Source organism: Haliotis rubra, unplaced genomic scaffold (genome assembly GCF_003918875.1).
Source record: "Haliotis rubra isolate DU_JTF1 unplaced genomic scaffold, ASM391887v1 Scf1, whole genome shotgun sequence".
Classification (NCBI taxonomy): domain Eukaryota; kingdom Metazoa; phylum Mollusca; class Gastropoda; order Lepetellida; family Haliotidae; genus Haliotis; species Haliotis rubra.
In genome coordinates, this window is record NW_025764891.1 from 493,591 (window position 1) to 505,975 (window position 12,385).

Sequence of the window (12,385 nt, forward strand, 5' to 3'; positions counted from 1 at the left end):
ACTATGTCATCTGGACATGCCTGTTCAAAATACAATGCATTTTTTGTTTACCTGAAGCAGCCACATATATGTCAAAGAAGTTGACGATTGAGCAAAACGTTAACTCAAATACCATACTTAACAGGTGCAGTTCAAACTGCCATTGATTGTGGCTAGAAAGTTAATTAATTACCGGGTACATGCCTGGTGTATTGGTGACTGATTACCTATTAATGCCAATGCATACTCAATACTAAAACCAATATGGCTTGATAAACTTCAACATGCACTGTAAACCATCCTTCTCCGACTGATATTACACATTTGGGAAATCTAGTTGATTGAAGTATCTTTTTAAAATTCTAGATCACTAACATTCCCTATGTTGATTATAGAAGGGTTAAACATTGAAGGTGCACTCAATACCAATAATCATTGTAGATCATCTTATGGAAATAATAATAATAATTGCATTTATATAGAGCATCATTCACTAATAAATGCTCTGTGCGTTTTATCATCTTATGGAAATAGTTTTAATTTTCCACACTAGTTTTAATTGTAATTGTGATATTCTAGTTGTTTTACTGTCCTTCGTCGACAAGTTTTTATAATATACATCTATTCCATTTCAATGTCACATATGTTCTTGTCACGATATGGCTGAAATATTGCCGATGTGACGTTAAATAATAACTCACTCACTCACTCACTTATCATGGAAACAGGAATTAAAATTGAGACTGTGTAGTGGGCCTTAATACATATAACTGTATTAAAACAATACATCAGGGAGGCAAAGATACCACACTTACAAAAAGTCTGTCACCATACAGATACAGAACTCAATATTTGGAGTGATACTAACAATTTTAATAAATCAGCATATTCACACAAGCATCATGGCACTGAAAAAAGCAACAATGCTCAGTAAAATAATACATCAGTGATATATCCTATGCATAATTTCAGAGTGAAGCCTCTGAAAGCTGATCTACCGTGATGACTGACTGACTGCCTGAGTTTGGTTTACACCGCTTTTAGCAATATTCCAGCAATATCACGGCGGGGGACACCAGAAATGGGCTTCACATATTGTGCCCATGTGGGGAATCGAACCCGGGTCTTCGGCGTGACGAGCCAACGCTTTAACCACTAGAGGCTACCCCACCGCTCTGATCTACCGTGATGATGTTGAAAAGATATGAATGAGTCAAACCAATGACTGAAGCATGAGCACTGAACAGCACCAAGGGGTACTGTACATACTGTCAGCCAAGAGCCTGACCTAAACAAGCATGCTTATTTGCTATAATTACAACAAAACCGGGAATGGTCTTCACTTTGGCGGTTACCTTTCTGCCACTTTTTTGTTCTGTATCTTTAGCTGCTGTTTGAAATCTATCCTTGAATAACACAAAGGGAGATATGAACAGGGTATACTCACCCTGTTTGCTGTGAGTGCCAGCTGACTCTTTAGTAGTTGCTTGAACTCGTCCAGTTCCAGACATCCTGTTCGGTTAACATCAGCAAGCTGAAACGCCCTCTTCAACTCTTCAAGCGTGTCGATGTTGATCTTTTCTTCTATCTGAAATGAAAAGCAATCACAATCACATTAACATCTATCAAAATAGATGCCTTAAAAAATAAATCTATGGTGGATTATATTATCAGGTGAGAATTTCTTTTGTTCAAATCACAGTTTCCTCTGTACAGAGAATAGTCCATTCCACAGTTATTAGTTTTCTGCAATTCTGACTGTTGCCAATCATAAGACACATCCTTAAAAATGTACTCCATTCTATAGCAAAGGGATCACAACCCGTCTAGATACCATTGGACATTAATTCTTGGTAAGTAACCAATTGGTAATTGAGGGCTGTAGACTTCTTACATGTTGATCACTGGATTGTCTGGCCCAGACTCGATTATTTACAGACCGCTATCATATAACTGCAATATTGCTGAGTGTGGCATTAATCAACAAACAAACAAATTGTGCATATATCAGATTTTTTTAACGAAAGACACAGCAGTGTAATAGGGGCATATTATTGATAAACTACATGCATTATCAAAAAAGTTCTAAACTATGTTTGTTCCCTCATGCTCGATCTCTGAAAACAAGTTTCTCTCTGTCAAATTTCTAAGCATGCATTGCAATAAATATAGGAAATATGGTAATGAAATCTCTTTCTCATTTCTTGCCAGTGTACTTGTGCTTATTGTTGAAGGTAAGGCCAAAAAAAATAAATGTTGTGGATTCCAATTTCCTACATTTCAGAACAGGTTTTTGCAAAATATTTTTACATTGGTGATTACTCATGTGTCAGAAAATAAATTTCATTTATTATGTGGTGAGTAAAATTGTTAGGATTGGCGGGAATATTTAGGGTCGGCCGGGAAATCGGAACCACAAGCTTTTTTTTTTTAGGCCTAAGAGAGATAAAACCACTCTAACCCTACAGTGTGTGACAGGTAATTGACAATCCTTGATTGGTGACTACAGTAATTGCAGGTAAAGTCATTATAGAATCCTGAGACAGCTGAAGGGTCGCATTACCTGCACTCCCCTAATTACAGGCTTGGATACACAAGATAATCACCATGTAATCAGTTTGGGGTAATCACATGGAAACAAGGTAGTATAATACCTTAATGCCATAGCAATACAATGCAAAACTGTATCATAAAAAAATGAAACCAATATACTTAGAACCACAACAACTTTTATCTGTATCATCTGCCTTGAGATATTCTTAATACATACTATGTGTACTATTCAACATTTGAGAGGGATTGAGTGTATACGACCTGAATGTGCAGGTTGGCTGCTTGGCAATGATGTGACAAAAACAATATGCCACAGTGTCATGCTACTATTGCATGTTCAGATTCATTTAATAAAGAAAATACACAAATAGCCCAGTATCCATCATAAATGTTGTGTAAAGTAATTATTAAAGAAAGAATTTGAAGGATAAAAAAATACAGGAGGACAGGGAAATGAGGTTCTGAACACTATTATGGCAAATGGCAAGAAGGCAAATGGTAGTGTAAAGTACAGGCTAGTTGACTTAAAGTGTTTGACACTGACTCAGTAGGTAACATACATATAATTATTACCTACGAGGATGAAAATATTGGGGTTCATATTTTTCATATGATGCCCTTGGGCAAAATAATACTTTGTCATGGTGACGTGACGTCATGAACAATGCCATGATGTCACGTTTCTACTGTGACATTGCGTTCAACATGCGGCGATGGCGGGTAGCCAGCCTGTTTGAAAGTAGATTTGGGTTTATTTTCCTCAATTGATGACTTCGGTAATAAACAGAATATCATATTTGTGTCATATCATACTATGTTTACGACACTCGTGCCTAAATATCGGTATATCCCTCACTCTCGCTCGGGAAATACATGTACCAACATTTAGGCATTCGTGTCGTAAACATAGTATGACTCGGGCACTCATATAATATCTTCAATTTCTGTCATCCTGGACAAAAAGACATTTAAGCTTGCAGAAATATGATTAACATGTTTCAAAGCAAATATATTTGACCAATTTCTACCTGGATCTGTGCAAGGTGCCTGTATCTTGAATCAAGTGTGATACCACCATGATACGTGTAATACAATCAACATACAGTGGAGTCCTGCAGTCCTCGTCGGTACCGCGCAGAGAGGGTATTTCCAATTAATCGCAGACACCTCAGATCAAACTTTTCAGAATGTGTAGATGCTGCTGATTCCATGATGAGATACTTTCACATCCGAGTATATTCCAAACAACTGATAAATCCACATAATCTTCCCAAGTCAGTAAGTCATTTACAACTCGACAACATACAACAAATCATGAATATTTTATCATTTAATTAGACAGTGTCATCTCTCGTGTGATTATTTTAATTATTCAAACACTGTAGTGAAAGATATCAAACATTTTCCTTTCTGACATTATCACACGTGCCACTGCTCTATTCATGTGTAGAACAGTAAACATGAGGAAATGGTAAAATAACAAACAAAAATGATTAGAAAATGAAGAAGTGAGCTCGACCAGAAACAACTTAAAATCAGCGAAACACAAACACACGGTCTGAAAACATTTGTCATGAAGTTGTTTAGGTCAGTTAGTGGGTTTGGCTCACATAAATAAGATGAAAGCAAATACTGATTAACATGGAACGGTTTAAAGATGTTTTCAGTAACATGGATATGTCTATATTTCTGACTAAAAGGCTTTCTTCTCTAGATCAGAAGAGTTTCAGTGACCAGATACCAAGTTAAATGTATTTGATTAATCATAATTCAAATTGCTAATGATTCTTTCTATTTGTGCAGATCTAGTTGATTTCTTAACATTTTGCTTCTAGTTTACTAATCCACTAAACATGATGAAGCCCATTTCTGGTGTACCCCGCCATGACATTGCTGGAATATTGCTTAAAGCGGCGTAAAACCATACTCACTCACTCACTCACTAATCCACTAAACAAGCCAAAGTTGTTACAGTCATGGCAATAAAGTTAAACTAAAACAATTTGCAATTTCCAGTCAGAAACTGATAAAGTGTCTGCCTTTAATAAACCCACAGACCAAATATCCATACCCTTGATACCTATGTACCTTACATGAACCATCAGGGCAGATACAAATTCAAATGATTATATGATATATGATATAGCTTGGCAGATGAAAATAAAGACAGAACTTGTATGCAGAAATATTAATATCCTACAAGGTGAATGGTAAACAAAGAGAGACAAACAACAGCCCTAAGACAGACCAATTTCCTTTCCACCAATTTAATTTCTTTTCTATTGAAATGTTTCCTCATATAACATGTATAACATACAAGAACACAAGTTGGCAACTAACTCATTCTGTTATATAAACATTTGATTGCTTGAAACATATAAAATATGTCCAAATCAGCTCTCGAAATCTAATTAAGGGTCCACAATGCCAGCTACGTGCAGTTGGGAAACCAGCAAGTGACAAAGCTATGAAATCTGTGTGTTATACACAGGATACTTGTTATATCCCCTGGATCTGAAAACTGACACTACAGAACTATTCAATAAGACACTCTACTTCACTTGGCTACAACAATCTACAGTGAGGATCTATGCAGTATTATTTATAACATACCAGGTCTCATGGGTGTAGAGGGCTATCCTGACATTTAATGTTTGGATTGGGGGTATAAATTACAATATGTCACAAAAGTTCATACTGTACTAAGTCACTCCAATGGAAACTAAAACAGTAGCAATGGACATTACCAGTTCGCGAGGTTTATTGCTGTTTGTAGGCTCCATTTTCTTAGCCATTTATTTCATAAATATGATTTCAATCATAAACTAAGAAAACTAACGTGAAACACAAATATCATAAATCATTAACATACATTATTTGGGGTGAACATGCTAGGACATAAAAACATGACAAGGTGTATTAAATATCCACAATAGAGAAGCACAGCCTTCTAACAGTTTGCAATTAGAACTGTCTATAAATGTTCATTTTCATAGATACAAAAATATGAGGACTTGCTCTCAATGCTCATTTGTAACAAGAAAATAGAATCCATTGCTGCTGGTCAGTTCATTAAAATGTTCACTTGACACTATATCCTACACAGTGACGTTTATATAAACACAGAGAGCTAGTGTAAAGGAGTAAACAATGTCATTTCAGTTAGACTGGATCTTACATCATCTTCGGGCAGGACAATATTCCCATAGAATTTTCCTTTAACAATTTTAAATGAACTGTCCTGACTACTTTTGAAGTATTCACTAATACTTGAGCATGCTGAATAATATAAATATCTGCCTATGACTTTATTAGTGAACACCTCTGGTTTGCAATCAAACACAACATTTTTTACATCTTTTCCAGGGATCATACACTTTTAGCTTGACACATTTCCATAAATTTTCCATGTCTTTCCATGACATTGTCTTGATACAAAATCAAGCAAAATAACAAAATTTCTAAGATGTTTGCCTAGAATAGCATACAAAATGGATGATTGAATGGAAGTGTCTTCTGGACTCATAAACACAATAATGTATCATATAAAGATGTGATTTAATACACATTCCTGCCTTCCAAAGCCATCCCAGTCTTGGGAAACAAACTAAAATTCCATATCTTTTCATGGATTTCATGACCTGCACCACCCCTGCTTTTCACATCCAGATAGAGCTCTTGGCAGTTCTAATATACACGTGATATATATTACTTGTTAAGGGCACTCAGGTCTTCCCAATAGGAACATTAATAAACATGACCCACCCTTGCTCCCCATTTTAAAACCGTGTATCCACAACGAATACTGAAAGTGGATTCATCACACTGTCAACAAAGATTTGTTCACGGAAAGCACTTCTTCATGTGATTTATGCTGACATTTATGATGTAAAGGTTGAATTCTGTGAAAGCTTATGACCTTGGATCACAACCTTTTGTCAAAGCTGGCCATAAAATGGTTCTTGGAAACACATCAACAGCATATGCACATAAGGCACAGCTATTAATGGGTACATTTCATACACAGAAATACAACAGTATTTCCACTAGTGAGTACAAGGCAAACACCTGGCCTTGTGTCAGCAATCCTGGCAAGTTCCATCTAGTAATTCACAACAAAATCTGTTTACTAGTTAGATTTTTATCATTATATATATCCATAAATCGACTAAGTAATAACCCTGATATTGCCTCCGTGAGGGAGCTAAGTTCAACACAACTTTGGACATTGTTACAGCTATAGCATGGTGTGTCAGCTCTGTATGGAAGTAAAATCTGAAGGGAGAGGGCAGTGGGGTAGCCTAGTGGTTAAAGCGTTAGCTCATCACACCAAAGACCTGGTTTCGATTTCTCACATGGGTACAATGTGTGAGGCCCATTTCATGTTCTCCCAACGTGATATTGCTGGAATATTGCTAAAAGCAGCGTAAAACTAAACTCACTCACTGAAGAGATGCAGGTCATGGATGTTAACCACTTATGTTAAACACTTGAAGATGGGTATGGTGTTGACAAATTTCTATCTGTACAATTAACCAGCCCACTACCATGAATCTGCCCTTGAACTAACTGTTTCAAGCCACAACACAACAATAGTGTAACCTAGTAACCATCTTAGATACTGAATACATTATTTAACAGAAAACAGTTGTTCCCAGACACTGTAATACCATGAAAGCAGATGATTGAAAGACCTTCACAGAGGGTTAATACAAACCCATCACAAACATGAAACATTCTCAGCGTTCAAACCAAACTATATTCATTAGGCCAGACCAATTTTATTGCTTGTTTTACGGATTAATGTCTTCAGAAAAACTAAAGGCAGGAAGGAAAAAACAAAATCACCAGTCAAAGTAATATTCCTTTTAAATAGTAATAGCATTTTGCTCTTGGCAATTTATTAGATGTATATGGGGCAAAAAACAATCTTAAAAACATTTTTCTTGTAAGTTTATATTTTTGGCCAATAAAAACACTAGTGATTTTATTTCTTGAGCAGGGAAAGTTCTTTTTTTTTTCTTATTCTTGAAAAAATATGACCGGCGGATCCGTAAAACAATAAAATTGGTCTGGCCTTAATGGTGGTGGTGGGAGGTGCGGTGGGGTAGTGTAGTGGTTAAAGCGTGCACTCGTCACGCCGAAGTCCCGGGTTCGATTCCCCACATGGGTACAATGTGTGAAACCCATTTCTGGTGTCCCCCGCCGTGATATTGCTGGAATATTGCTAAAAGCGGCGTAAAACTAAACTCACTCACTTAATCAATGACAAAAATAAAAAACACAGTACACATATCAAGTGATTCAGGCCACTCATGCTTACGACCTATGGCATGATGAAGATGAGACCTTTTCGAACAATCATTATTATAATTTAAAATCCTGAACAAAGTGCTGAAGATGAAGTTATGAAGTTTCACAGAGTATCATAAACACACCTTAAACAGATATTATTCTCTATGATTAATTTACAAAGCATAACTGTAAGAATCTACCTCTGTTGTGTCGCTGAACTTGCAAGGCCTGCAGATTCCTCCAAAATGTCCAGAGGGGCTGCTTGTTCTCTGGCCTGAGAACAAAGTAGGTCCAGGGCTTGGCATTGAAGAGGACAACTTGGCACTTTGCAGCTTATGCTGGGATGAGAGTGAACTGCCAGATCTAGGTCTGATGGAGGTCACTGTTTCATCAGTTAAAGGCATCCCGTCACCAGTTAAAAATGTGCTCTTTCCCACAATTGTGTAGCCTCTTGAGTCCATTATGAATGGCAAGACTCACGAAACAAGTTGAAATAGCACTAAACTTGCTGAAAAGTGTTGTTCCATTGATCAAATGTTTTTGTGTCACAAATATGTATCATTGAAGTTTAAGATACTAGTGACACATAACATATATCATAACTGGCACTGGCACAAGAAGATTCACAAATGATCAGATTGTGGGCCAATATTATCACAATGTATCCTGCTTCTTCCTCGTGGATCACATTTTCTATGAAAAAGTGAAAACTGAGAATGAAAAGTTCACACAAAAGAACCTGTTGGTGGATATTGAAAAAAACTGTCACCTTTCAGAACAAGGTTCTAGAGTCCATTAACTTTCAATGACAAAAGCAAACTCCACTATGACCAATCCAAACCATGGTTAAAAAAACAAGCAGTCACATTTGACATCAACAATCAAGAGTCAGAAACTGAGACAGCACCAACATCCATCTGTTGTGCATATTCACATAAAAAATCCAATCCAACTTCCCGAGTATTCAACCTGTATTGATCCTCAAGAACCAAGACCAACTACAGAAATGGTCAGCCACATACTTCAGTATGAACTTTCCATCTGACGTGAAGATGGATAATAAATCCATACACCCATAAAGACCACCTGGCCCCTCAGGGACCTGCAACCTTTGACAAGAACCTACAACTGTACACCATGTATTACCTCTTTCCCATGACATGGGTCCATCAGGGAGATGCCCATTCTGTAGAGTAGGATGGCAAGCACCTGCTTCAGTCATGAACACTCCATTCTAGGACATTCTTATGACACCAATCTTAAACACCCCATTTACCCATCGATCTAACTTAGTACTTAGCAAAGGTATCTGTATCAAATATACTGTAATCTTTGGCAAAGGTGATGAAGACCATTGGACTTTTTGCATATTATTACTTGAGCAAACCCAGCTTGATTGCATCCTGGTTCGAAGTGACTTCAAATTTCCGATAATATAGTATCACAGGTTGCCAAGTCATTTGACCCCTAGCACAAAGGGGATCATCTATCACACCATGGAAATTGTCAATTCCTCGACACGCTGAGAATAATTGATTGCCAGGTCTCTTGATTCATCAGGATGGCAATTGCCGCCTTCCTAATTAACCTCATAATTAGCTTGTTATAGAGTAATGGATTTTGTTACCGATAAGAATGGAGTGCGCTGAACCAGAATATCTATTCGTTATTTACAATTTCAGAACACACTGAACTCGCCAAACTATGTACATTGATTTTCCATGGATACCTTTATTTGAAATTGACGTCTGAGTTGAAGGAGTGCAGTGTCTGATGCAAGATGGATGATTAATATGCAGCATGGGGCAGGGATGGTATGTACTTTTACTATAATTCAATACTGCTAACATTAGGACTGTGAGTGAATGAGTATGGTTTTACCTTAAAGCAATATTCCAGCATATTATCATGGCAGGTGAGACCGGAAATGGTCTTCACACATTGTACCTTTGTGGGGAATCGAACCTGGGTCTTTGGTGTAACAAGCCAACGCTCTAACCACTAGGCTACCCCACCACCCCCATTAGGACTGTAATAATACATTGCTGCGAAATACTGCATCCTGTAAATTATGAAAAAACCTCTGAAAATAATTCCATTGGACAAGATCGAAAATTGTGTTGAACATTATATGGATGAATCATTGAAAATCAGTATTCCCTAGTGAAAACAGTAAGAATGTTCTGCCCTTCCAGGATGCAAAAAAGATCGGACACTTAGATAAGAATGATTACAAAAATTGTAGACTGCATGTTTCATATATGTCTTTCCTGGTAAGAAAGTTCAGGGTGTTTGTACCGACTTCTATCACAGCCATCTGCGAAAATGAGTGAAGGACCGTGCCTTAGTCATGCCTTGAGACTCCAAATGAGTATTCATCAAAATCTCCAAAACTCAAAATTAGATACACTAAGTAATAAAATGCAATATGAAGTGGCACACTACACGCTGCAATAATTTTTCACAATATTTGGCAATATGTTCATAGCTTCTAAAGTTTTTGTTGTTTTAATAGATGTATATATGTTACAAATAGTTGGAGTGGCAGCCACCAAAACTGCTTAACAAGTAACATGATTTTAAAGAAATAAATTTGTTCTACCCTGATGATTTATGCCATAAATTTGGGTATAGGTTTTGTCTAGAACTACAGTTAAAGCATCTGGATGATTGTGTCCGTTTTGAACAGTTGACAGAACGATGTTACCAAGGCTACGTTAGTTAGCAGAAAACCGTTTGCAGTACTGATAGAATATCTTGCATGAATATTGATTATTTCTTATATTATTTTAGTATTATCAAGACCTTTGTATCCAGAAGAGTATGCCAATGTATCACTCTCCTTATAATAATCATTGCAATAATTCTTAAGACATGAATCTTTATTGCATAACAACTTCTTATTTTTTATCAAGTGTTGGTCTTGGTGCTGTTCTGACCCTTAAATGACTAGCAAAGATTTACAATAATCTTGATTTGCCTTGTAAATATCAATACACCCTGTAGGTTTGCAATTTGGCTTAATACCCTCCCGATCCAGACACACATATCAGAAAGCGGAAAATGATTCTTGTTAATGCTTCACTTATCTCCACATGTGTGAAATTTTAAGTCAACATACCTGTAATTAAACAATCCTCAGCAAGGCTTTTTCAAGTAAGTATACTAATTACAGAGCAGATAATGAAAAAGCATAGATTCACACATACATGAAAAATACAAATTTATCAAAATGAATTTGTCATTAAAAAAAATGATCTTCCAATGCCTCAGTCCTTTTTACCTGTAATGAACGATTAATTGACTTGTTGGAACCTCCTCCTCTAAGTTTCATTTATGAATGTAAAGGTCACTACATGGCTGAAATTTCTCTGATGGGACATTAAATTTTTACCCACTCATTATGAGTGCAAAGTTACTGCCCCAGGGAAGCACAGGCAGGAGTTATGCTGCCAAAGACGTAACATTTTCTCTCCCATTCAAACATTCATATACACACTGCTTTGTCATAATATTTTCATTGCACCCATGTGCTAATGTAACATATGTTATATTTGGCATTACACTTTCTTAGTCAAGTACACTGACTGACTGACTGAGTTTGGTTTTACGCCGCTTTTAGCAATATTCCAGCAATATCACGGCGGGGGACACCAGAAATAGTCAAGTACAAATTCTAGTACTTTTTTGAGTTGAGCCCCTCCGGGATTCGAACCCATACGTTCTGAGTCAGGCACCTAATCACCAGCACACCTATGTGCTTGTTCTTGGTCATACTCATATAAGTATTGACACTCCCCAATGACACAACAAAAAGTGATACACTGGGTTTGCATTCACATCAAGCACCTGGTGTCATCACTGATTTTCACTAATCCATACATATAAATCCAAAACTGTTTTTATTTTCTACATGCAATGGAATCACTTTCTTTAGATAATCAGCACTGGTTATTAGTGCTGGAGCGACTGATCGAATAATCGGTCAATCAATCGATCTCACTTGGGCTCGGGAGACTAATCGATATTTATAAATATGAAACATCTAATTAAACTTTAGAGAGTATGTTTTTTATTCTTATGTTTGTTAAATCAAGACATAATTATAACTTATGCAGTTTTCTGACTCATACTATTGCATTGTAAACAATATCCTCTCATGCGTTAGCTCAACAGAAAGTATCCTTGATCATCTTGATCATAGTATTAATCGGTGCACATTTCATTTGCACAGTTTCATTATGTTATTACCCATATGAGTTTTGTGCTGGAGTTTATGATTGCAAATGATTAACGATTGATTAATTGATAACTGGTTATTCCCTGGTATGTTCAACACAGTTATATATATTGAACGGCTCAACTGGAAACATTTACTGGCAGTTTCACCTATAATTTACAATCCAAATGATATCTTTTTTTATCATTTACAGTAGCATAATGAAATTGTTTATTTTATAAATTGACTACTACTTCCCTACAATTTGACTTCGATCAAGTGGTCAAAGCCAAAAGAAAGCCAAAAGAAAACCAAACAAATCTCAAACCATCAGAATCA

At 36.5% G+C, this 12,385-nt stretch overlaps 1 protein-coding gene across 1 annotated transcript in view; it reads right to left on the bottom strand.

The window, feature by feature from the left end:
• Nucleotides 1-12,385, bottom strand: part of LOC124282039 (WD repeat-containing protein on Y chromosome-like) — a 63,695-nt gene that overhangs the window by 32,781 nt on the left and 18,529 nt on the right. The window contains exon 3 of the mRNA XM_046718343.1: nucleotides 1,427-1,567. Coding sequence (XP_046574299.1) covers nucleotides 1,427-1,567 — 141 coding nt within the window. The remainder of the gene's footprint in view (nucleotides 1-1,426; nucleotides 1,568-12,385) is intronic.